Source organism: Hypanus sabinus, chromosome 2 (assembly GCF_030144855.1).
Source record: "Hypanus sabinus isolate sHypSab1 chromosome 2, sHypSab1.hap1, whole genome shotgun sequence".
Classification (NCBI taxonomy): Eukaryota; Metazoa; Chordata; class Chondrichthyes; order Myliobatiformes; family Dasyatidae; genus Hypanus; species Hypanus sabinus.
The window spans coordinates 23,235,920-23,261,964 of NC_082707.1; the positions used below are offsets into that span (position 1 = coordinate 23,235,920).

Sequence of the window (26,045 nt, forward strand, 5' to 3'; positions counted from 1 at the left end):
AGCATGTCCTAGATGTGAAAGCCTTTAGTGATGGATTCTGCCTGCTGAGGTGTTCTCTTGAAGATGTCCTTGATGGTGGGAAGGATGGAACTGCTGCGTCTACAACCCTCTGCGCCCTCTTTCGATCCTGTGCACTGGAGCCTCCATACTAGACTGTAATGCAACCGGTCAGAATGCTCCCCACTGCCACATAGAACATTGCTAGAGTTTGCATATGACAATAAAGTGAATACAAGTCAAAAATACAATCCCAAAGGAAAGTAGCATTTTACATCTTATAAAATTCATATGACTCGGCAGAACATTGTAGGCTGAAGGGCCTGTAATGTGCTGTGGATTTCCAAGTTCTATGACTCACAATGTGGTCAAATTACATAAGAGTGTTCACTAATACTTGGATGTATTCTGTCATAAATTCAATATACATTTTGTTGTTTAGTTTCTAACCAGGCCATTCCGTACAAACACGAGATTTCCCTTTCACATTGACACCTCACGGATTGCACTTATGAGATATGCATCAGAATCCAAGGAGAGCTTTGTGAAATTTGGACATCGTATACACAGAAATATCAGTGTCATTAACTTCATCAACAATAATTCCAGAGGTGCCACTGCTAATGGGCCAAGAAACTGTACCTTGCAAGAGGTAAGGTAAAACCAATCTTGAGTTTCTTAATAATGTAAAATAAAAATATTCCATATGCAAGAAATGTGAAATAAAACAGAAAATACTGAAAGTACTCCTCAGGTAACACAGCACATGTGAAGAAAGAAAAGCAAAGTTAAAATTTAGCTGACCTGCAATGTTAAATCCATTCCTTTCTCTGCAAATACTGACTGTTTGTTTTATATGAGTCTCAAAACAGCATGTGGCAGTCCCTGGAGTGGGAATCTGTGTTTGTAATCTGAAAGTGATACTTAGACATTTAGTTCATAAGATTATGGCCTCATAGCTCTGTGTTTATGCTGACATCGTGTTTCTCAACTCTTGGTCACAGAAGATAATCGTCTTCAAAGAACAGCTTAAATTCAATGAGTGCTTTAATTCCACCAATTTGAGGTGAAAGGAAATCTGCTTACACCTTTACCAATCACTTGGGTAGTAACTTGGGCTTGCTCATATCTCTTTCAAGGGAACAGGGTTCTTTCTATCTATATATCTATCTAGGACTCTCATAATTTTGTATTCACTTAAATCTCCACTGAGCTGCCTTTGTTCAAATAAAGTTCACCCATTCTGTCTGGTCTTATTGTAAAATTTACAAAGTCTTGGCAACATTCGCCTTCAAGGAGTGGTGCCTCAGAAAGGTGGCGTCTATTACTAAACACCCCCATCACCCAGGTCATGCCTTGTTCTCAGAGTTACCATCAGGAAGGAGGTACAGAAGCCTGAAGGCACACACTTCATAATCCAGGACAGCTTCTTCCCCTCTGCCATCCGATTTGTAAATGGTCATTGAATCCATGAACACCACCCCACTTTTTCTTATTATTTCTTTTTTTGCATTATTTTTAATTTAACTATTTAATATACATGAATATACTTACTGTAATTGATTTACTTATTATTTTCTCTATTATTATGTATTGAATGGTACTGCTGCCTCTGAGTTAACAAACTTCACCACATATGCCAGTGAAATCAAACCTGATTCTATTTTCAATATCCTTGTTAATCATTCCTTACTTTTTCTTATCATATAAAATTGAATGTAGTACTCTGGATGTGGTGTCAACCTTCTTAATCACTCCTATATTTTTTCTTATGCTATCAAATCCTTGTAATGTGATAACCAGAAGTGAATGCAGTGTTCTAGATGTCTCGATTAGTAATTTAAAATGTTGAGTATCGTCCAACTCCTTATTCCAGTATCCTATGCTTCAGCCAGTAAAGGATGAATACCAGTTAAGAGATTTCAATACCTTTTTTAAAGTGAACTTTTAATTGAGTAATTTTAAAAAGTCCGAACTCTCTATTTCTAGATCTTTTTGAACCTAATATAAATGTAGCAGACAAATATGATTATTTTTATTTTTAGTATTTATTGCTTAAGGTTAGGAGTATTTGTACCTGCATGTATATCTTTCAAATATGATTAAACTAGGGAAAAGTTGGGTTCATTTGAGAGGACAGTTGAAGGAGTAGGAAAAGTTGACAGGATTGTATAAAATATGTTCGTTACAGCTATGGATTTTAAAGGAAAGGAAGTCTAAAGGAGGTTTAAAGAATTCCATTATTTATAATTTGGAGAAAAATGAAGAAAGAAAGATTTAGTGAAAACTTACATAATCATACAATTAATAAAGAAGAAGATAAGATAACTGTAGTCTTATCCTAGCATATTCTAATCAAATTCAATTTTTATTACTGAAATTGTTTCTTGCTTTAAGAACATAAGAAATAAGGAATAGGAGCAGGAGTAGACCATCTGATCCGTCGAGCCTGCTCTGCCATTCAATAAGATCATGGCTGATCCGGACATGGCCTCATCTCCACCTACCTGACTTTTCCCCATAACCCTTAATTCCCTTTTTTGAATGTACTTTCTTGGGCATTCAATATTGTTTCCAACATGCATTTTAACATTTTTTTCTTTTTTTCTGCAGGATGCAGATCTCTTGGAAAGAACTGATACTCAAATTGATTACAGACTTGGTCTTGTTTAAAAGCAAGAGGTATAACACAGTAATTATTTTAATCAAAATATTCCTTAAATTAAAACTGATTATTTAAGCAGCAGAATTTCTCCAGCCAAAGCTGTTCAAATATTTGTGATCACCATCTTTTATCTCCCTTGACTGTGACCTGGAGCCTGATGAGTGGAGTGGTTAATTGCTAAATCTGGGCTATGTGTATTCTTTATTAATTGGAAGTAGCTTGTGTAGTCTTAAATTTTGCCCTTCAAGGACAATTATTGAGTCAGAAAAAATATGAAAGAACTCAGTTTTTAATGGCTGTTTTAGGCACTGAAGATTTGCAACACTTTTCATGTATAGATAGAGTGAATGCAAGCAGGCTTTTTTCACTGAGGCTAGGGGAGAAAAAAACCAGAGGTCATGGGTTAAGGGTGAAGGGGGAAAAGTTTAAAGGGAACATTAGAGGGGGGGGGCTTCTTCATACAGAGAGTGGTGGGAGTGTGGAATGAACTGCCAGATGAAGTGGAAAATGCAGACTCACTTTTAACATTTAAGAAAACTTGGACAGGTACACAGATGAGAGATATATGGATTGATATGGTCCAGATGCAGGTCAGTGGGACTAGGCAGAAAAATGGTTTGGCACAGCTAAGAAGGGCCAAAAGGCCTGTTTCTGTGCTGTAATGTTCTATGGTTCTATGTAGATTCATATTGTGTACCTCTCTTTTGTCCAACTTTTGATCACTATCATCTATTATGTTGTACAATCTGCTTATTCAAGCATCCCCCTATTTTAAATAATTATTGTTGTTGAATGAATGAAATCACTGGAGAGAGTTATTGGTAGGTACAAAGCAGCTTCTTTGGACAAAACAAGGTACAGCATACGTCACACAGAGGCACTTTCGGTGAAAGGTCTGCTGGCCCAAAGTGGGGTTCGGTATTTATTTGCTAAACACAAAGGACAATTCCACATTTACAAAGTATAGACAATGCTTCCTTTTGAAGCTACATGCAAACTTCATACCACCTGTTCATATCCATCCCACAGACGCCAGCATCATCTGTGGTCTGGGATTCACAGCTTTTAGGAAATGAATTGTTCCAAATTAAATCCACAATACATTGTGAAGGAACAGAAGACTGGTAGACAAAGCCATTTGCTAAAGGTAAATGTCCTGAACCCAAAAGTCACTCTAACAGTCCCTCCTCTTGGCCCTCCTGGGCAAAAATAAACTTGTACTATACCAGGAAAGGCCAACCTAAGCGGATCTAGTCAAATAGGGCAGCAAAAATGCCCTGCCTTGAAACCCCCCCCCCCCAATTTTGTGCCTTGATACCACCCTAGCATTCCCTAATCGCTACCTAGCAAATGTTAAGCAGTGAGGTTGTTCTAGAAATGTGAACACATCTTCTTTCCTGTGCCTGTTGGCTCTTTCCCTGCAGGCTGATTGCAGCTTAATCACATTCCTTTGTCTTCAGCCCTTCATTCTCTGTTCACTGTAACTCTCTTTTGAGGGGCACCCACAGGCTCTCTCATCAATGTACAGGAAGGATCTGGGGTGGCCTTATTGGAGTATAAAAGTTGCATTGTTTGCTGTGTAACCAAAACTATGTGGTCAGCTTTAAATTTGCTATTTGCTATGCATGTTTCCAATTGAGAATGAAATCTTAAGAATGTAGAAGACAATGGTGTGTTAATGAGAGGTAGCTAAGAGATGTACATTAGAACATGATTAAGTCAATGGGTAGAAACAATAGTGGCGGATGCGCAACTATAGACCGATTGTATATGCTAATGCAACTAAACCAGGAGATTGCTATAAAAAATGCTATGTACAGGGATCAGGCAATCGGTGAGGAGCTCACTGACTGTCTCAGCATTTGCAAATTAAAGTTTAATACTTCTTGAAGAATCTTCTGCATCTCCTGGTCGTTTGTGGGGCACGAGAAACCACGACAGCCTCTACGTAAATGTCTGCAAGGACCTCTCCCTGGTGGCACCCCCTTCCAAACTGTCCAGTCGATCACTGGCCCAACTGCTGAAAGGGCCCAGTTTCTCATTCAGACTGAGGGTGACTGCCTTCAGATGCCATGTGCAGTCTGAAATGCCATCAGAGTTGTGAAACTTGCTGTCTCTGCTTTAACTTAAAAATCCCTCCCAGTCTTTTTTCCAGTCTTTTCTATTAAACTGATAGAAAATGCTATTAAACTAATCATCTATCTTCAGCAACCAGCTTTCGTTACAGAGTACCACCATCATCACACTCTAGCATGCTATTCATGGTTTTCTGTCACGCTCTCTGTGTCTCCTGCCACGCTCTCGGTGTTTTCTGCCTTTGCGTTTCCTCCGGGTATGTTTTCATCAGCTGTGGTCAGGTCTGGCATGGCCGGCTGGTGTTCCTCGCTTAGGTTCTCTGTAATTACATGGCTACTGGACACAATTGATCCCCCGCTCTGTCTGTGGGAGCAGCAAGAGGGTGAGTCGTGTGCTTTAACCTGAGTCCAGTGTTTCCACTGGCTGCCTCACCGAGTCTGCACACAGACACAAGCAGCATTTGTTAACAGTACTATCTGTGGTCCTAAATCCCTGGCCTTTCTGGCCTCACCGTGATTTGGTCGCTGGGCTGTGGAAGGACTGTCTCCTTCTGGCTCTCTCTGATCAGCAATGTGTTGCAGTTGTTTTGCTCGGTCCTTCAACACTTTATGTTGGTTACAAAGGTCTTTCACATATTGTGTCATTCTATCCCTGTAAGCCCCAGGCTCCCCGCAATCCGTAATTACCCCATGATATAACTTCAGTAATATCTCCCTAATACGTCGTGAGGCCATGGCGACTCTTTCCTTCCCGTGTGCCCAGCTTCCATCTGGTCCCTCCTTTGCTCCCTTTCTCCGCCATCCCTCCTCTTCTGCCTCCATATAATTTTACTGAACTGGCTTCTGTCATTTCTTCCTTCACACTTGCAATTTCAATTGCCTCTTGTTCCTCTGCTGCCTTATTCACAGTGATGTCTGCCCTCGGAGGGACTGGAGACAGGCCATTCAGGATTGTTGCAGGGCCTGCCACTATGAGATGCAATCTCGGCCTGGTCTTAAGGGCAGTATAGCCTGTTGTTAATGAATATAGGCGAGTTAGCGGTGGCCATGACTCTCTGAGTATCCCCTGGTGTTTTTGTTCCTTCACTATACCCTGGTCAGCTGTCAGTGTGTTTTTATAGGGAACTGTTTATGGGGCTTATACAGCCCTTCCTCTCTTTTAACTGGGCTTTTCTTTACTCAACCACAATCTTGCTTGTGTGTAGTCCACACTGCTGGGAACCACTGACAAAGTAACCCACAGACACCATCCTGGCTCCAGTCTCTGGTGATCGGGGCAGCTGTGACAAGGCTAGCCAGGCTCTGTATTCTGTTGGTTGTACACATTTGCTGCCCCTGACTTATCCATATTATTTCTCCCTTTCCTGAATCTTTAACAGTTCCTGCTTCCCTTAGGATGTCTATTTCAAGGATAGTGCCCTTGATATTTGGACATACCTAGAAATACACTGGAAGCTGCACTCCCCCGATTTCGAGTATTTGTGACTCGCTTTCTGTTTTCACCATTTCCCCTCCTACACCACTAATATAAATGGCCTGTCGTGTTGTTGACAAGGGTAGGTCTGTTTTTGATACTGAAGCTCCTGTGTACACTAACATATTGCATTGCTGTCCCCCTAACAATCAATGCCGTTGTGTACATCCGCGGATCACCAGCGCTGGCAGTGGGGCCCACCACCACATCTTTTTCCAGACCTAGAAGCCGTCTTTACTAGCTCTTTGATCTGATCGACAGTCAGATTGGTCAGACTGGGCACCGATGGAGTGAGAGAATGTGTGTCTGCTCTGACGTTCACCTGTTTTTCTTTCCTCTGTTTTGGACACTGCCTCCAACCATGTCCCAATAGGCTGCACCTGTAGCACATAAACTCCTTTACCCTCCCACGTCTATTCCAGCAATTCTTCGCTTTGTGCCCTGGCTGCTGGCAAGCAAAACAAACTCTCTGGGACATCACAGCAGCTGCATCCACTATGGCCACTTTACGATCTCTCTTGCACTTTCTTCGGACTATCTCACTGGCCCAGGAAACTATCGCAGAGTAGGTTGACTCCACCATTATGCCTAAATCTAAAACTTCCTGTTGGGCTAAGCTCAGTCCATTCCTTCAGCACTTTTAGGAAGACTTGGTCGTCTCTCCCTGAATTATCCAACCCGGAATACTCATGCACTCGATATTTATGTTCCGCATAATCCATGGCTGCCTCATCAGCTTTTTGAATCACTGCCATTATCGTTCCCCAGTTGCTGCTTCACTTCCCCTTTAAAAAAGCAATACCTTTTTACATTGCTGGTGTTCCCGATAGTTGTCCAGATACTGTCCCACACTCATTGGGCCATTCTGTCCCACGTATTCCTTGGGCACTTTTACCAACTCGTGTAATCTTTAGGGTGCATCTGGTGAATTTCAACCATTTCCTCAAGCTTACGCCAGAGTTCTGAATTCCCATATGTGACTTTAAGTGAGGACGACTCTGACAAAATGCTCCATTTCTCCCCGGAAGCGAAGGCCATAATCATTGTCAAGGGCTGGCTTGGGTCATCAGGGTTCTCAACCTGACGTTGCTTGATCTCAATAGGTGGCATCCTGGCATATATATGGGTAAAATCTCTCCCTGAAATATCTCCACACTAATTCCCAGACGACGCAAAATATAAAAGATGGGTACCAGTTAAACAGCACATACTTAAAACCGCAGAGTATGTACTCCGCCTGGACGAGCCCCCAGGAGATGAGAGTGACTGGGAAATGATAATGGCAATGATTCAAAAAGCTGATGAGACAGCCATGGATTATGCAGAGCGCAAATATCGAGTGTATGAGGAGTATTCAGAGTTAGATAATCCAGGTAGTGACGATGAAGTCTTCTTGAAAATGCCAAAGGACCTAAAAATCACTCTAACAATTATTTCTATGTTTTTAAATATTTGTAATTTTATATAAAATTGACTTGTATTTGAAAATGATGTTTATAAGTATATTCATGCTGCAGAACTGCCCAAGTAATGTTCTGACCCTGATCAGAACAGTACAAGATAATGAGAGGCATTAATCATGTGGATAGTAAGAGGCTTTTTCCCAGGGCTGAAATGGCTAGCACGAGAGGGCATATTTTTAAGGTGCTTGGAAGTAGGTACAGAGGAGATGTCAGGGGTAAGTTTTTTACACAGAATGGTGAGTGCGTGGAATGGGCTGCCAGCGTCAGTGGTGGAGGCAGAAACGATGAGGTCTTTTAAGAGTCTCCTGGATGGCTATGTGGAGAGAGCTATGGGTAAGCCTAGGTAGTTCTAAGGTAGGGACATGTTCAGCCCAGCTTTGTAGGCCGAAGGGCCTGTATTGTGCTGTAGGTTTTCTGTTTCTAAATGTTCTTGTGTTTGAGATTACAGCTTTTCGTGTCAAAACTTGCATGCACATTTGAAAAAGGACTTGAGGTTGTTACAAACCATAGATAATAGAACAGACATTAACTTTTTCTATATTTTCAAATTTGATTCATCATCATTATGTGCTGTGTCATATGACATGGGTGATCATGGTCCATGACCAGGATTTTTCTTGGCAAACTTTTCTACAGAAGTGATTTGCCATTGCCTTCATCTGAGCAGTGTCTTTACAAGATAGGTGGTCCCTAGCCATTAACAATACTCTTCAGATATTGTCTATCTGGTGTCAGTGACTGTATAACCAGGACTTGTGATATGTACTAGTTGCTCATATGACCATCCACCACCTGCTCCCATGGCTTCACGTGATCCAGGTGCTACACCTTTGCCCAAAGATGACCTGCAGGCCAGCAGAGGGAAGGAGCACCTTACACCTTCATTGGTAGAGATGTGTCTCCTCCACGTCACCCCAAGCTGGATTGGATGTAGTATAAGCAGCAAATACAATTTGTTTTCATTTAAATAAGACATTTAAACCACAGGAGGTCTTGCAGAACCTGTGGAGAGAGAAATAGAATTAGAGTTTCAGGTTAGGGCCCTTTCATCAGAACTTAGATTTCTCATAAAAGTTCATTGTCCTGAAATGTTAACTCTGTCTTTCATTCTGCACTTCTACTACCAGACCTGTTGACTGTTTCCAGCTTTTCTGTTTTTTCTGTTTTTATCTTATGGAATTATAATTAACTGCATGGAGAATTTAAAAAAACTTAGATTTGAAAAGAAAAGGTTAAGGAGAATTTTTTAAAAATGTTCAAAATTACGGAACACTTTGATGAAGCAAATGGGGGAAAATTGTATTGATGTAATGCTTAGCTACAGTTGTTAATTACAATTTTGACATGGATTAGGTACAAAACCATAACATATTCTAAATGCATACTGTCATTATCTTCTGTCTGGTAAAATAATTAACTTGTTTCTCTTTTTGTTTAATTGAAACAAACTTTCAGATTTATTGAAGAATCCTGAAGATCCCTATCTGCAGGAAAGCCACTCCTTTCTATTAACACAACTCCAATACTAAAAGTGAACATGCAATGCCCAGTCTTACAACATTATCAGTAGTATTTTGTCCAAAGGCAAGGCCATAATCAGCATACTGTCTTTAGAACACTCAAGTACTCTGCAGGTTATCTTTTATGCTTTGTACTTCAAGCATGTTCTTGTACAAGAAATAAATATTAAAGTTATCATGGTGAAATGTGTGTTTTTATGTTGACATTTGCAACACCTGAGTTCATTTTTCAAGGTAAGTGCACTTGGATTTCGACAACATGAAGCTTTAATCTCCTAAGATTTGAAATTCTATACAGATAAACTATTGGGAACATAAATGAAAACCATCAAGAGTTCTACTTTGATCAATACTAATTGAAAAAAAATCAAAACCATGTATTTATGTTGATGCAACTTTGGCTTTTTCTCCTTACTCTACGTGGCAATGTTGAAAAGGGGAGCAGGAGTAGGCCTCTCAGCCCTATGAGTACATTCCACCTTTTAATACAATCATGGTTGATCCTCTATCTCAGCACCACAATCTATAGCATTTGCTACTGCTGTTTAGGAGGGTTTAAACTAATGTGGCAGGGGGATGGGAACAAGTGCAGAGAGACAAGTGACAAGTGTTTACAAGTATAAAATGAGGGTAGAAGCAAAAAATAGTAAGGTGAAAAGTCAAAGTGGCAGGCAGGCAAATCCGGGCAAAAAACAAAAAGAGCCACTTTTCAACATTAAAAACACAAAATGCTGGCAGAATTCAGCAGGCCAGACAGCATCTATGGGAGGAGGTAAAAAAAAAGAAATAAAAATCCGCAACCAACACTTTTCAACATAATTGTATAAGGGCTAAGTGTGTTGTAAAAACAAGCCTGAAGGCTTTGTGTGTCAATGCAAGGAGCATTCGTAACAAGGTGGATGAATTGAATCTGTAGATAGTTATTAATGAATATGATATAGTTGGGATCACAGAGACATGGCTCCAGGGTGACCAAGGATGGGAGCTCAACATCCAGGGATATTCAATATTCAGGAGGGATAGACAGGAAAGAAAAGGAGGTGGGGTAGCATTGCTGGTTAGAGAGGAGATTAACGCAATAGAAGATGAACATTAGCCTGGAGGATGTGGAATCGATATGGGTAGAGCTGAATAACACTAAGGGGCAGAAAACGCTGGTGGGAGTTGTGTACAGGCCACCTAACAGTAGTAGTGAGGTTGGGGATGGCATTAAACAGGAAATTAGAAGTGTGTGCAATAAAGGAACAGTAGTTATAATGGGTGACTTCAATCTACATATAGATTGGGTGAACCAAATTGGTAAGGGTGCTGAGGAAGAGGATTTCTTGGAATGTATGTGGGATGGTTTTCTGAACCAACATGTTGAGGAACCAACTAGAGAGCAGGCCATTCTAGATTGGGTATTGAGCAATGAGGAAGGGTTTGTTAGCAATCTTGTCGTGTAAGGCCCCTTGGGTAAGAGTGACCATAATATGGTGGAATTCTTCATTAAGATGGAGAGTGACATAGTTAATTCAGAAACAAAGGTTCTGAACTTAAAGAAGGGTAACTTTGAAGGTATGAGATGTGAATTAGCTAAGATAGACTGGCAAATGATACTTAAAGGGTTGACGGTGGATATGCAATGGCAAGCATTTAAAGATCGCATGGATGAACTACAACAATTGTCCATCCCAGTTTGGCAAAAGAATAAACTAGGGAAGGTAGTGTACCCGTGGCTGACAAGGGAAATTAGGGATAGTATCAAGTCCAAAGAAGAAACATATAAATTAGCAAAAAAAAAGCAGCACACCTGAGGACTGGGAGAAATTCAGAGACCAGCAGAGGAGGACAAAGGGCTTAATTAGGAAAGGGAAAACAGATTATAGAGAAAGCTGGCAGGGAAAATAAAAACTGACTGTAAAAGCTTTTATAGATATTTGAAAAGAAAAAGATTGGTCAAGGCAAATGTAGGTCCTTTACAGTCAGAAACAGGTGAATTGATCATAGGGAACAAAGAAATGGCAGACCAATTGAATAACTACTTTGGTTCTGTCTTCACTAAGGAGGACATAAATAATCTTCCGGAAATAGTAAGGGACCGAGGGTCTGGTGAGATGGAGGAACTGAGGGAAATACACGTTAGTAGGGAAGTGGTGTTAGGTAAATTGAAGGGATTAAAGGCAGATAAATCCCCAGGGCCAGATGGTCTACATCCCAGAGTGCTTAAGGAAGTAGCCCAAGAAATAGTGGATGCGTTAGTGATAATTTTTCAAAACTCCTTAGATTCTGGATTAGTTCCTGAGGATTGGAGGGTGACTAATGTAACCCCACTTTTTAAAAAAGGAGGGAGAAAGAAATCGGGGAATTATAGACCGGTTAGTCTGACATTGGTGGTGGGGAAAATGCTAGAGTCGGTCATCAAAGATGTGATAACAGCACATTTGGAAAGAGGTGAAATCATCGGACAAAGTCAGCATGGATTTGTGAAAAGAAAATCATGTCTGACGAATCTAATAGTTTTTTGAAGATGTAACTAGTAGAGTGGATAGGGGAGAGCCAGTGGATGTGGTATATTTAGATTTTCAAACAACAACACACACAAAGTGCTGCTAGAGCACAACAGGCTAGGCATCATCTATAGGGAGTAGCGATGTCGACATTTCGGGCCGAGACCCTTCGTCAGGACTAACCGAAAGGAAAGATAGTAAGAGATTTGAAAGTAGAGGGGGGAGGGGGAAATGCAAAATGATAGGAGTAGACGGGAGGGGGTGGGATGAAGCTAAGAGCTGGAAAGGTGATTGGCGAAAGTGATACAGAGCTGGAGAAGGGAAAGGATCATGGGACGGGAGGCCTCAGGAGAAAGAAAGGGGTGGGGGGAGCACCAGAGGGAGATGGAGAACAGGCAAACATCTAAATATGTCAGGGATGGGGTAAGAAGGGGAGGAGGGGCATTAATGATAATAAAACTTCAGTTTGATTTGATTTAACACCTGTGGTTGTCTCACTACAGTAAGGACATGGAAACCATAGAAAGGGTACAGAAGAGATTTACAAGGATGTTGCCTGGATTGGGGAGCATGCCTTATGAGAATAGGTTGAGTGAACTCAGTCTTTTCTCCTTGGAGCAACGGAGAATGAGAGGTGACTTGATAGAGGTGTATAAGATGATGAGAGGCATTGATCATGTGGATAGTCAGAGGCTTTTTCCCAGGGCTGAGATGGCTAGGAAAGGGCGCAGGTTTAAGGTGCTTGGCAGTAGATACAGAGATGTCAGGGGTAAGTTTTTTACGAGTTTTTGGCGAGTGTGTGGAATGGGCTGCCGGCGATGGTGGTGGATGTGAATACGATAGGGTCTTTTAAGAAACTCCCAGATAGGTACATGGAGCTTAGAAAAATAGAGGACTATGGGTAACCCTAGCTAATTTCTAAGGTAAAGACATGTTTGGCACAGCTTTGTGGGCCATAGGGCCTGTATTGTGCTGTAGGTTTTCTAAGTTAACACAATTTTCTATTATGCAAATCATCTCAGATAATTAACTTTAGCAATATTTTCAGAATTTGGATTCCGAAATCCAAACGCAAAACTGAAAATATCAGTGCCTAACAATTCTGTAAAAAAAAATAGAAGTCATAAGGACAAGGTGTGAACAAAACAATCAAAACTAGAATCTTAAATAAAATCTGCGGACAGTTTAATAAAGTTACGGAAATTAGGAAAAGGAGGGCCTAGAATGAATAGGTGCAAAATATATAAAGTAGCATGGATGTTTTTAATATTGAAACATAGGTTTGGATAAAAATTGATAATGCAGATGTTGGAAATCTTAAAACAACACTCAAAATTCTGAAGGAATTCAGCAAGTCAGGTAATGTCTATGAATGTGTCAGGCTATGACCCTTCATCAGAACTGGAAAGAAAGGGGACAAACACCAGAATAAGAAGAGGGAAAGGAGTCCAAGTTAGCAGCTGAAAGGTGATACCAGGTAAGAAGGGAGGTGGGTCGATGGGGGAATGAGGATGAAGTAAGAAGTTGGGAGGTGGTAGGTGGAAGAGGTAATGGGCTGATTAAGAAGAAATCTAATATGAGAAGATAGTAGACCATGGAGGAAAAGGAAGCAGGATGGAAACCAGAGGGAACTAATGGGTAGGTGAGCAGAAGAGAAGGGGTATGAGGGTAACCAGAATGGGGAATAGAGGAAGAGAGAAGGAGGGAGGGATGAAAAGTTGCTGGAAGATAAAGAAACTAATGTACAAACCATCAAGTCAGAGGCAATCCAGATGTAATATGAGTTGTTGCTCCTCCAACCTGATTTTGACCTCATCATGGCGGTAGAGGAAACCATGGATGGACATGTCAGAGTGGGAATGGGAAGTCAAATTAAAAGAGGTAGCCATCGGGAGGTCCTGCCTTTTGTGGTGGACAGAGCACAGGTGCTCAACAAAACGGTCCCTCTGTCTATGTCAGTCTCTCCGATGTAGAGGAGACCACATTAGGGAAATCTGGGTACCATAGATGACCCCAACAGATTGACAGCTGAGATGTTGCCTCAGCTAGAAGGACTGTTTGCAGTCCTGAATGGTGGTGAGGAAGGAGGTATAGGGGCTGGTGTCGTACCTATCATGTTTGCAAGGTGCGTGCCAGGAGGGAGATCAGTGAGGAAGGAAGTTTGAACAAACAAGTCACGTAGGGAGCGATCCCCATGGAAAGCAGATTTAGATCCCTTTGTAGAGATGGTTTCACATTTTTCTCCAGTCCCACTGAAGGGTCTTGGCTCAAAACATTAGCTGTACTCTTTTCCATAGATGCTGCCTGGCCTGCTGAGTTCCTCCAGCGTTTTTTGTGTGTTCCACTATGATTAAATGTTGTAAAACAATAAAACTCCCAAGGGGGAAGAATACCTTTTATAGGCACCATCTATCAGAGAAAGCTATCCTAGGCTCTTCAACCTTTTCACCAAGTTTGCAAAAAACTTGCCCTGTACAATCTCCAGACATTTGAAAGTAATTTACTGAGTTAAATACTTCTGAAGTAAATCATTATAGTAATAAAGTAAATGTGATTATATTTGTAAGCCCTAGAAATACAAATAAAATACAAAACCAGTTCAGTTTTATGTCTTTGTGTGTTATACCTAGCTGCTACTTCTGGTATACCTCCAGGTAAACATTCTTGTCACTCTTCAAAATAATGGCAAAGTATAACAATGGCCTACTCTTTTGCAGGAAAGGGCTATGTAAAGTCTATACTTCTCAGTATATATGTTTGACAGTTCTCTGAATATTTCCTACAATTTTTGTTTAATTTGTGCAATTTGTTCACATGTAAAAGGCAGACAGGGTCTTTACTTTATTTCGGGATACAGCACTTTCATGGCTACAAGCTCTTTCAGCCCAATAAGTCCACATTGTCCAATTACACCTTAATGACCAATTAACCTACTAGCTCATACATCTTTGGAACATGGGTGGAAACTAGAACACCTGGAGGAAACCTACACAGACATGGGGAGAACGTATAAAAACTCCTTACAGGCAGCAGCGGGAATTGAACCAGTGTCACTGGTGCCCTAATAGTGTTATGCTAACTGATAGGCTACCATGCTGCCTGATACTGTGCCTTCTCTGAAAGCAGCCATTGAACATTTTGGTTAAATTCTGTTTCTAATGCCTGAATAACCTGGTGATATATGACCAGAATTACACATGAGTGTAGCCAACCAATTTGCCTTTTGCAGAGTCTTATTACCTCTTGCAATCAATGCTCTATTGGTATGACTTCCTTACTGCTTTGTGCACAGCCCTGTTGAGTTTAGTGCGCTTTTGATTCAGTAGCCCTGCAGCCTAAAGCTATTTAACTTCCATTGCTAGTATCATTATCATTACTGTGTACTTATTCACATTAATTGAAATTTGCCATTCATCAGTTGCTGCAGCAATCTATTGAGTTTTCTTTGTATTTGATCTGCCCTCACTCTAGAAATCTGTCCAAAAAGACGACGGTCTTTCCTGAGCATAAAGGGTTGGAGTTTATTGAATACAGTGAAAATTTTCAAGGGAATAAAAGAATTTCCACTGTGTAGAGCTTTAAATACAGTGATATTCTGTTTGATAAATGCCATTTGACATATTTAATATTTATAGTCAGTTTTAAAATAAGTTATCATTTATATTTAGCAATTCTTGTGTAGTGGAACTTTCACAAAAGTAATTGAATTTCATTGCACATAATTACTATCCTTGTGACCAAACACGTGGGCAAAGGTTGTTTTCTGGTACTGTACAGCCAAAAGGTGGAGAAACAAAAACAGGGAATTCTTTTACCAGGTCCTTGCAGCTGATGGCATTGTTGCCAATGATGGAGTGATCAAAACCAAGGATGATTGATCAGCCAGAACAGTAGGGCTGTATATAGGCTGGAGGAAAGGATGTTGTGAATAGTGAGGGTGGCGCACCATAGGAGGGGTATAGGACCGAGAAGAAGAAGTGGCAGAGAAGAAGCACTAGGGACGAGTGGTGGCATGGGTGCATGGCCAGCCCTTAGACCCCAGGCAAAGTCAGTTGATTCCGAACAATTGGTTTATTGATCATTACAGAATGTCTCTCTGGTGCCTCCCTTCCCCTTTTCCCAACCATGAATCCCTTCGCCCTGCCCCTTCCCACTCTCAGTCCACAATAGAGACCCATATCAGAATCAGTTTTATTATCATCACATATGTCATGAAATTTGTTTTTTTTTGTGGCAGTGCAGTGCAATACATAAAATTACTATAGTACCGTGCAAAAGTCTTAGCTACCCTAGCTACTATACGGTATATAACATTTAGATACAAAATAGGGAGCTAAAGATCGGTGCTGGGAGTCATCAGAACGATTAGTGTATGGGCAGGAAGGGATGTTGTTCCAGGTGATGATCTAATTATGACTTGATTCAGAACTATTCTGCAGTTTGACTGGAGAGGTGTTAGAGAACCGAGAGGATGGTCTGTCACTCCAGGAAAATCAAGAGCGAGTACAAACAGATTTCTTTTTGTCACAATCACATGGGATGCCATGAGTGACTTTGAAAGTTGCAGAGTTGTTACTTCTTAAGTGAAGAAGAAGCATTTTTTCTTTGAGAAGCCAGATGCAGAGATAACATTTTCCTTGGCCAGGGTATGTGGAACCAGGACAGCAGTGCTCAAATCATGGGTCAGTCAGTCAGGACAGAGGAAATCCGTTCCCTCACCGGTCAGCCATTTTTTTGGAAGTCTCTGGCCAGGCTGGGTGGTGCAGAGACTCAGCTGCTGCAGTGACTGATAGACCTGGAATTGGAATTGGTTCATATTGTAACTGAGACACAGTGAAAATTACACCTCCGCACATCTGCCACAAGCAGGACTTCCTGGTGGCCAAACATTTTAATTCCGATTGCCATTCCCGTTCCGACATGTCGATCCATGGCCTCCTCTTGTGCTAAGATGAAGCCACCATCAAGGTGGAGGAGCAACACCTAATATTCTGTCTGGGTACCTTCCAACCTGAAGGTATGAATATCGATTTCTTCTAGCGAACAAATTAACCTCCCCCTTCCCCTGTTCCCCACTCTGACCTTACACTTTTCATCTGCTTATTACTTCCCCCTCAGTCCTCTCTGCTTTCCCGTTCTCCTACTGTCCACTCTACTATCAGATTCTTTTCTTCTCCAGCTCTTGTTCTTTCTGACCCACCTGGTTTCACCCACTGCTTTCCAGCTATGGCCTCTTTCCCATCCCGCTGCCTTTTCATTCAGGCATCTCCTGCCATTTTGGATATCCTATATCAGCAGAGCAGGAAATGTTTAAAAAGACAAGGAATCTTCAGCGGTTTTTGACTTGGAGCAAGAAGGCCGCAGGCGAACAGCTAAGGATTGTCGGAGCAAGACTGTGCAGGCGCGTGACCTCAGCCAGTAGAGCGGGAAAAGTTTAAGAAGAAGACCGCCGTATCCAGCGGGCGGCGGAGTGAGAGGGCTTTGGCTCAACGGGCTGAGCCGGTAACGAGGCGAGGTAGGTCCACCTGTGTTAATTGCGGAAAGGGAGTATGTGTCTGAGGCTGGTGTTCTGTGCTCGGTGTCAGATGTGGGAGGTCCTGGAGTCTGCCACCCCCCCAGATGGCCATATCTGTACCCAGTGTGTTGAGCTGCAGCTCCTAAGGGACAGCGTGAGGGAACTGGAGTTGCAGCTTGATGATCTTCGTCTGGTCAGGGAGAGCGAGGAGGTGATAGAAAGGAGTCATAGGCAGGTGGTCACACCAGGGCCATGGGAGACAGACAAGTGGGTCACAGTCAGGAGAGGGAGGGAGAAAAGTCAGGTTCTAGAGAGTACACCTGTGACTGTACCCCTTGACAATAAATACTCCTGTTTGAGTACTGTTGGGGGGGGGAACCTACCTGGGGGAAGCGACAGTGGCCGTGCCTCTGGCACAGAGTCTGGCCCTGTGGCTCAGAAGGGAGGGAAAGGAAGAGGAAGGCAGCAGTGATAGAGCACTCTATAGTTAGGGGGTCAGACTCTGTAGACGCAGGAAAGAAACATGGATGGTAATTTGCCTCCCAGGTGCCAGGGTCTGGGATGTTTCAGATCGTGTCCAAGAGATCATGCAGTGGGAGGGAGAACTGCCAGAGGTCATGGTACATATTGGTACCAATGACATAGGTAGGAAAAGGGAAGAGGTTCTGAAAAAAAGACTACAGGGAGTTCCGAAGGAAGTTGAGGAGCAGGACCACAAAGGTAGTAATCTCGGGATTACTGCCTGTGCCACGTGACAGTGAGTATAGGAGTAGAATGAGGTGGAGGATAAATGCATGGCTGAGTGATTGGAGCAGGGGGCATCTGGATCATTGGGACCTCTTTTGGGGCAGGTGTGACCTGTACAAAAAGGACGGGTTGCTCTTGAATCCCAGGGGGACCAATATCTTGGCAGGGAGGTTTGCTAAGGCTACTGGGGAGAGTTTAAACTAGATTTGTTGTGGAGTGGGAACTGAACTGAAGAGACTGGGGAAGAGGAGGTTGGCTCACAAATAGAGAAAGCTTGGAGACAATGCGAGAGGGAGGATAGGCAGGTGATAGACGGTGAGATGTCTCTATTTTAATGCAAGGAGTATTGTGAACAAAGTAGATGAGCCTAGAGCAGGAGTCAGCAACCTTTACCACTGAAAGAGCCACTTGAACCCGTTTCCCACAGAAAAGAAAACACTGGGAGCCGCAAAACCTGTTTGACATTTGAAATGAAATAACACTGCATTCAACGTTTTGTTTTGCCTTTATGCTATGTATAAACAAACTATAATGTGTTGCATTTATGAAATTGATGAACTCCTGCAGAGAAAACGAAATTACATTTCTGCATGCAACAAAAACATTTTGAACTCCGAAAAAAAGACGTTGGGTTGAAGGTTACTTTTAAGTAAAATACTCAACGTCTATTTGAGTCCTTCTTGTATTTATGAAAAACGCCAAACTTAAATTTGCCGCCAGCAGCAAACCAAAAATAACGTCAGCCAGCTGTCAACCTGAAAAATGAAAGGACTATTTCACTGAACAATGAAAACATATGAATATACGTAAAATAATAGGCAATTAAAATATTTATCATACTTGTTCAGGTTGACTCACACCTGACAATGCAGTCGTATTCAGTAGGGATGGATCGATGCTTAGGGGAGTGACCGGGAAGGATAATGTGTTTTTTTCCTCTCTGAACTCACAGAAGCGTTTCCCAAACGATGTTTGCATTGCGATGATTGCAGAATGTAAATACTCCGAATTTATCATGTCGTGACCTTGTTTGAACTCTCTCAAATTGGGGAAGTGAGACAATGTGCCTTTCTGTAAATCTCTGGCAAGCAACGTCAACTTGCGCTCGAATGCCAAAACATCCTCCAACATGTGCAGGGCTGTACGTCCTTACCCCGTTGAAGAGCTGTGTTCAGCGTGTTCAGGTGCGCTGTCATGTCTACCATGAAGTGTAGCTTTTCCAGCCACTCTGGCTGTTCCAGCTCAGGAAAGGTGAGCCCTTTGCTGCCCAGGAAAGTTTTCACTTCTTCCAGACACGCGACAAAGCGTTTCAGCACCTCCCCTCTGGACAGCCAGCGATAAAAACACGTTGTAGCGGTGTGCTACACGCAGTCAGTAAACTGCAGTCAAAGATAGCTTTATTCGAACTAAACAGCCTTGCTTTTAAGCCTCCCTCAACCCGCCCCCCATGGGCGCGGATGCTGCAAAAGACACGTACTCACAAACCCCCGCAGGCTATCTCCCTTAGCCTGAACGCTGGCTAATTGTGAGCCGGTTCGGATGTGTCAGGAAATGGGTCGCCACAACGTCTTATTTAGATTGTACAAGATCACCATAATCTTCAAATTTAGAATTACATTTCAAAAACTAACAAACCAACATAAAATACATTTTAATTAAATACTGACCATGTAGCGGTGTGCTACACGCAGCGCTAAAATTACGACACGGAGTCGGTAACTGCAGTCGAAGGAAAAAACTTTATTCGAAATCTTCAGCCTCACTTTTAAGCCTCCCTCAACCTGCCCCCCATGGCGCAGAGGCTCCAAAGCTCTGTGCTCGCAAACCCCCATAGGCTATCTAATTGTGAGTCGGTTCGGATGTGCCAGGAAAAGGGTCGCCACAACCAATTATTTCCCAAAGCAACAGGGAGCCGCAGCACAGACGTAAAAGAGCCACATGTGGCTCCGGAGCCGCAGGTTGCCGACCCCCGGCCTAGAGCATGGATCAGTACTTGGAGCTATGATGTGGTGGCCATTACAGAGATTTGGATGGCTCAGGGCCAGGAATGGTTACTTCAAGTGCCAGGTTTTAGATGTTTCAGAAAGGACAGGGAGAGAGGCAAAAGAGGTGGAGGCGTGGCACTGTTGATCAGAGATAGTGTCACGGCTGCAGAAAAGGTGGACACCATGGAGGGATTGTCTATGGAGTCTCTGTGGGTGGAGGTTAGGGTCCAGGAATGGGTCAATAACTTTACTGGGATATTGAGGAGCAGATAGGGAAACAGATCCTGGAAAGGTGTAATAATAACAGAGTTGTCGTGATGGAAGATTTTAATTTCCCAAATATCGATTGGCATCTTCCTAGAGCAAGGGGTTTAGATGGGATGGAGTTTGTTAGGTGTGTTCAGGAAGGTTTCTTGACATAATATGTACAAACACTTTGTAGATAAGCCTACAAGAGGAGAAACTATACTTGATTTGGTATTGGGAAATGAACCTGGTCAGGTGTCAGATCTCACAGTGGGAGAGCATTTTGGAGATAATGATCATAATTCTATTTCCTTTACAATAGCATTGGAGAGAGATAGGAACAGACAAGTTAGAAAAGTGTTTAATTGGAGTAAGGGGAATTATGAAGCTATCAAGCAGGAGATTGGAAGCTTAAATTGGGAACAGATGTTCTAGAGAAAAGTACAGAAGAAATGTGGCAGGCGTTCCGGGGATATTTGTGGGGAGTTCTGCATAGGTACGTTCCAATGACAGAGGGAAGTTATGGTAGGGTACAGGAACCGTGGTGTACAAAGACTGTTGTAAATTTAGTCAAGAAGAAGAGCTTCCAAAAGGTTAAAAAAACTAGGTAATGATAGAGATCTAGAAGATTATAAGTCTAACAGGAAGGAGCATAAAAAGGATATTAGGAGAGCTAGAAGGGGCCGTGAGAAAACCGCAAGGTATCCTACAAGTATGTGAAGAGCAAGAGGGTAAGACGCGAAAGAATAGGACCTATCAAGTGTGACAGAGGGAAAGTCTGTATGGAACCGGAGGAAATAACAGGGGTACTTAATGAATACTTTACTTCAGTATTCACTATGGAAAAGGATCTTGGTGATTGTAGTGATAACTTGCAGCAGACTGAAAAGCTTGAGCATGTATATATTAAGAAAGAGAATGTGCTGGAGCTTTTGGAAAGCATCAAGTTGGATAAGTCACTGGGACCGGATGAGATGTACCCCAGGATACTGTGGGAGGTGAAGGAGGAGATTGCTGAGCCTCTAGCAATGATCTTTGAATCATCAATGGGGATGGAAGAGGTCCGGAGGATTCGAGGGTTGCAGATGTTGTTCCTTTATTCAAGAAAGGGAGTAGAGAAAGCCAAGGAAATTATAGACCAGTGAGTCTTACTTCAGTATTTGGTAAGTTGATGGAGAAGACCTGAGAGGCAGGATTTATGAACATTTGGAGAGGTATAATATGATTAGGAACATTCAGCATGGCTTTGTCAAGAGCAGGTTGTGCCTTACGAACCTGACTGAATTTTTTGAGGATGTGACTAAACACATTGATGAAGGAAGATCAGTAGATGTAGTGTATATGGATTTCAGCAAGGCATTTGATAAGGTACTCCATGCAAGGCTTATTGAGAAAGTAAGGAGGCATGGGATCCAAGGGAACATTGCTTTGTGGATCCAGAAGGCAAAGAGTGGGTATAAATGGGTCATATTCTGCATGGAGGTCAGTCACTAGTGGGGTGCCTCACAGATCTGTTTTGGGACCCCTTGTCTTCGTGATTTTTATAAACGACCTGGATGAGGAAGTGGACGGACTGGTTAGTAAGTTTGCTGATGACACAAAGGTTGGGGGTGTTGTGGATAGTGTGAAGGGCTGTCAGAGGTTACAATGGGACATTGATAGGATGCAAAATTGGGCTGACAAGTGGCAGTTAAGTGTGAAGTGGTTCATTTTGGTAGGTCAACTATGATGGCAGCGTATAGTATTAATACTAAGACTCTTGGCAGTGTGGAGGATCGGAGGGATCTTGGGGTCCAAGTCCATTGGACATTCTAAGTAGCTATACAGGTTGATGCTTTGGTTAAGAAGGCATAGAGTGCATTCGCCTTCATCAATCATGGAATTGAATTTAGGAGCCAAGAGGTAATGTTGCAGCTATATAGGGCCCTGGTCAGACCCCACTTGGAGTACTGTGCTCAGTTCTGGTTGCCTCACTACAGGAAGGACGTGGAAACTGTAGAAATGGTGAAGAGGAGACTTACAAGGATGTTGCCTGAATCGGGGAGTATGCCTTATGAAAACAGGTTGACTGAACTTGGCCTTTTCTCCTGGAGCAACGGAGGATGAGAGGTGACCTGATAGAGGTGTTCAAGATGAGAGGCATTGATCGTGTGGATAAACAGAGGCTTTTTCCCAGGGCTGAAATGGTTGTCACAAGAGGACACAGGTTTAAGGTGCTGGGGAGTAGGTACAGAGGAGGTGTCAGGGGTAAGTTTTTTAAGCAGAGAGTGGTGAGTGTGTGTAATGGGCTGCTGGCAACAGTGGTGGAGGTGGATACGATAGGGTCTTTTAAGAGACTCCTGGATAGGTACATGGAGCTTAGTAAAATAGAGGGATATGGGTAAGCCTAGTAGTTTTTAAGGTCGGGACATGTTCGGCACAACTTTGTGGGCCGAAGGGCCTACATGCGCTGCATGTTTTCTATGTTTCTACAGTTCATAATATTTACAACGTCAACACTCCACCTTTAAGAGTTGGAACGGCGGGAATTGTAACTGGTTGACGATTGGCTGCCACAACTCATCTATTGTCTTGCGTCACCCCACACCCGCCTCCTCCGCGCTTCTATAGGTTGGACGGAGGCGAGGAGCCAGTGTGTATGGCTGAAACCTCCCGTCAATCAGCATGAACCTTGCCTGCGAATGTGAAAGTAAAAGGAAGCTTTGCGCCCCGGTGCTTGCTCATTTAAGGCCTTTTTGCTTTGGAAATCACTGACAGGGGGGTCGATTTGATTTTTGTGCTGAAGATTATCATTATTTGCAGAGGTAGTGAAACGCTTTCATGTGCGAGTTGCGGATTAAGAGCTGCGTTTCTTTTAAAATGTTTTCATGAGCACTGGGCTGCAGACGTTCGTATCAGAGTCCTGTTTAAACTTGGAGCTCAGGTTAAATACTGTGCTAAGAGCGCCTTCACATCATGCCATTTCTTGAGAGCTTTGTAATTCTGAGCCAATGTTGAATATTTATAGGAAATCGAACAGGGCAGGCGGGAATGTAGTCATTGCCTTGTTTTGGGGCCTGGTTTGTCATTGAGAAAGACAGTGAATTAACGGTTTTATTTTTGAAAGGAGGGGAGTGGAAATGGTTACGTTTCCTGTTAGCATCACTTCACTTCAGATTAATGTTAGAAGGCACAGCGATCGTTCCTTCCAGCTGTGTAGTTTAAATTGCCTCTTCATCACGGCTGGAGAAATGGATCGGTGCTGCGCCAGAGCCTGGGCCATCCATCAGATTCAGAATTAAGTTATATGAGTCAGAGAGGCAAACCTTAAAAGCGATCATTGCCTTTCTCAGTCCTGATTGAGCTGAAAGTAGGCTACCTAACAGCTTTCAGTCTCATTGTTCGGTTTTGAGTAGGATTTGAAATGTTTTGGTCGTGACTCCAGTTCCCAACAAAGTCCAGTAACTGTTTATCCGCTCAGATGAAAATCTCGATTACCTGGTTTATAAACATACACGGTGCTTTCCGGTTGTCTTTGCATAGTTGGCACCTGAATATGTCGTGCCTAGTGGTATTGGCGTGCAAGTGCATTTCTATATGGGTGTTGACCCGAGAGCATTCTTTAGAAGGCTTTTAATGTTGTGGACAAAGTTTGATGCCAAGACAGTACTGATTAAACCACCGCCTAGAGTTGAAACCTAAGTGAAACATTACACACGTATTGAACAAGAAGATGTAAAGATATTAACAAAAGCCAAGTTGAGGCGTATGAGATTGCAGTGCATGTGGAAGCTTGTTTCTTCTTCTGGATTTCCAGCATCTGCAGAATCTCTTGTATCTTACGTGTTACAGACTTGGGTGACCCTACCAATAGCCAAAGCATAAATCCCTGACTCCAACAAGCATAATTCTCCAGGTCATCGAGGCACACAAGCCTCCAAATCACGATGAGGTTGTGGTACTTTTGGAGCATGTTTATGTATTCACTGCGTTTTAATCCTAGAGCCAAATTTATTAAGACCTATTTCAGGAAGTGGTAATCATCAGGCCCTTGAACAAAAGGGGATACTCACTTGCCCATCCATTGATATGTTCCCCAAACCAATGATCTCACTTTAAGGACTCTTTATCTCATAATCTCAAATTCTCATTGTTTATTGCTGTTTATTTATATTTGAATTTGCACAGTTTGTTGTTTTCTGCACTGTGCTTGATCTTTCACTGATTATTTTATTGTTGCTATTGTATAGGTTTGCTGAGAATGCATGCAGGAAAATGTATCTTAGGGTTGTATATGGTGGCATATATGCGCTCTGATTTATTAAAAAAATACTTTGAACTTTTAGGTGATCTCAGGTGCAGTGAAGCTGCTTTGTCATTTTGAAATCTTTTATCCTTTGGAAACCAAAATGGGTTTTAAGATTCAAGTTTTTTTCATCACCTATACATTGAAACATACAGTGAAATGTGTCATTTGTGTTAACAACAAATAATTATTGTTGATAATAAAAGTAAATTGCTGACACATAAGCTGATAAGGGAGTGGATTGAACCATCTCCCGTTATGAACCCCATGTGGTGTTTGCCCAAAACAATGGAGTATCTTACTGTTTGATATTATTACCCAAGCATGGTGTTATATTGGAACAGATTTATGAAATGCTGCAGGAATTATGACGCTTGCAGGAAACAACCTGCTGCTCCATGTTAGCTGTGGTAAAAAGGTTAAATTTCAAATACAGATACACTGTGAATTTAAATGATTTGCTCTCATAAATCACTGTGGTTTTGCTTTGTTTTCATAGCATGTTATCGTGGCGGAATTGGTACAGTTCCCAGTACCTGGGGGGTCAATCCGCTGCCCATTTCTCCAATGGCGGTTATCTCTTTGCTGTGGATCCAGAGGAGTCACTGTCCCAAATGATAAACCGCACGCTTGCAGATGACACGGCAGCAGCAGACGAGGATCTGGATTCGGCAGTCCTGTTTGGAAACCTCAGAGGGAATATAGTTGGATTACGTTATTACACCGGTGTGGTAGGATCTCCTTCCTTTCTCTTACAATAGTACAAATTTAAGTTATGCCTTCACTTAGAAAGATTGATTATTAGTTGAATTAATTTAAGTGTGCAGATTAAACCATTATAATTAATAATTAGAGCTACTGCCTCGTAGTTTCAGCAACCCAGGCTTAATCCTGTTCTTGGATCTCCTGAAGGTGCTTTGCTTTGCTCCCATGTGACATAGGCTATCGGCTCTTTTAAATTGATTCCTCCTATTGAACCAATGGGAATGTGCAGAGAACTGGTTACAGCAGGGGTTTCCAACATATTTTTTTATGCCATGAACCGTTACCATTAAGCAAGGGGTCGGTGGACCCCAGGTTGGGAACCCCTGGATTACAGGGAGATTTTAATGGAAGAAAATTGATTGGTTCTGTGCTGGTATAAAATCAACAGGCCAAAAATGCCCTCCTTTAGTGCTGTTAGGACCCTTTTTTTAAAAAAAGGATGTTTTAATAATTGGAAGTGGAAAGTAGGAGGTAAATGTAGGACTAATTGATGTTTCGGTAACACAAAATCTGTGGGGAGAGAATCACCTGATAACTAGTCACCGGATTATCTGATAATTAGTCACAAGTTGCCTACCTTGTGCACAGTATAGTCCTAGGCCCAGGCTTTCAAAGGGAGGCAGATGATTGATGGAGTGCAGGGCCTCTCCCTGTGCTAGTTGTGTCTCTGGTTGGCTTTGTTTGTCACAGCACACTCTAGTTTTCTTCAGTGTATGATATCAACGTGGTAGACCCTAGGCAAGTGTTTGACCTCCAGAAGGTATGTGTTGTGCAATAACTAATTCGCTGGAGAAACTGGAGAAGCCGATGGATTCATCA

The 26,045-nt window shown here is 42.3% G+C and overlaps 2 protein-coding genes across 5 annotated transcripts in view; both read left to right on the forward strand.

The window, feature by feature from the left end:
- Positions 1–9,380, forward strand: part of LOC132407081 (transmembrane protein 145-like) — a 74,177-nt gene extending 64,797 nt beyond the window's left edge. For 2 of the 3 annotated variants that reach the window (XM_059993368.1, XM_059993373.1), the window contains 3 exons: positions 440–649; positions 2,611–2,679; positions 9,130–9,380. In XM_059993368.1, coding sequence (XP_059849351.1) covers positions 440–649; positions 2,611–2,670 — 270 coding nt within the window. In that variant the 3' untranslated portion in view covers positions 2,671–2,679; positions 9,130–9,380. The other variant, XM_059993381.1, reaches the window with a different exon arrangement.
- A 13,472-nt stretch (positions 9,381–22,852) lies between these two features.
- hltf (helicase-like transcription factor) overlaps positions 22,853–26,045 on the forward strand; it is a 73,910-nt gene continuing 70,717 nt past the window's right edge. For both annotated transcript variants that reach the window (XM_059993339.1, XM_059993346.1), the window contains exons 1-2: positions 22,853–22,980; positions 24,961–25,192. In XM_059993339.1, coding sequence (XP_059849322.1) covers positions 24,962–25,192 — 231 coding nt within the window. In that variant the 5' untranslated portion in view covers positions 22,853–22,980; position 24,961. The remainder of the gene's footprint in view (positions 22,981–24,960; positions 25,193–26,045) is intronic.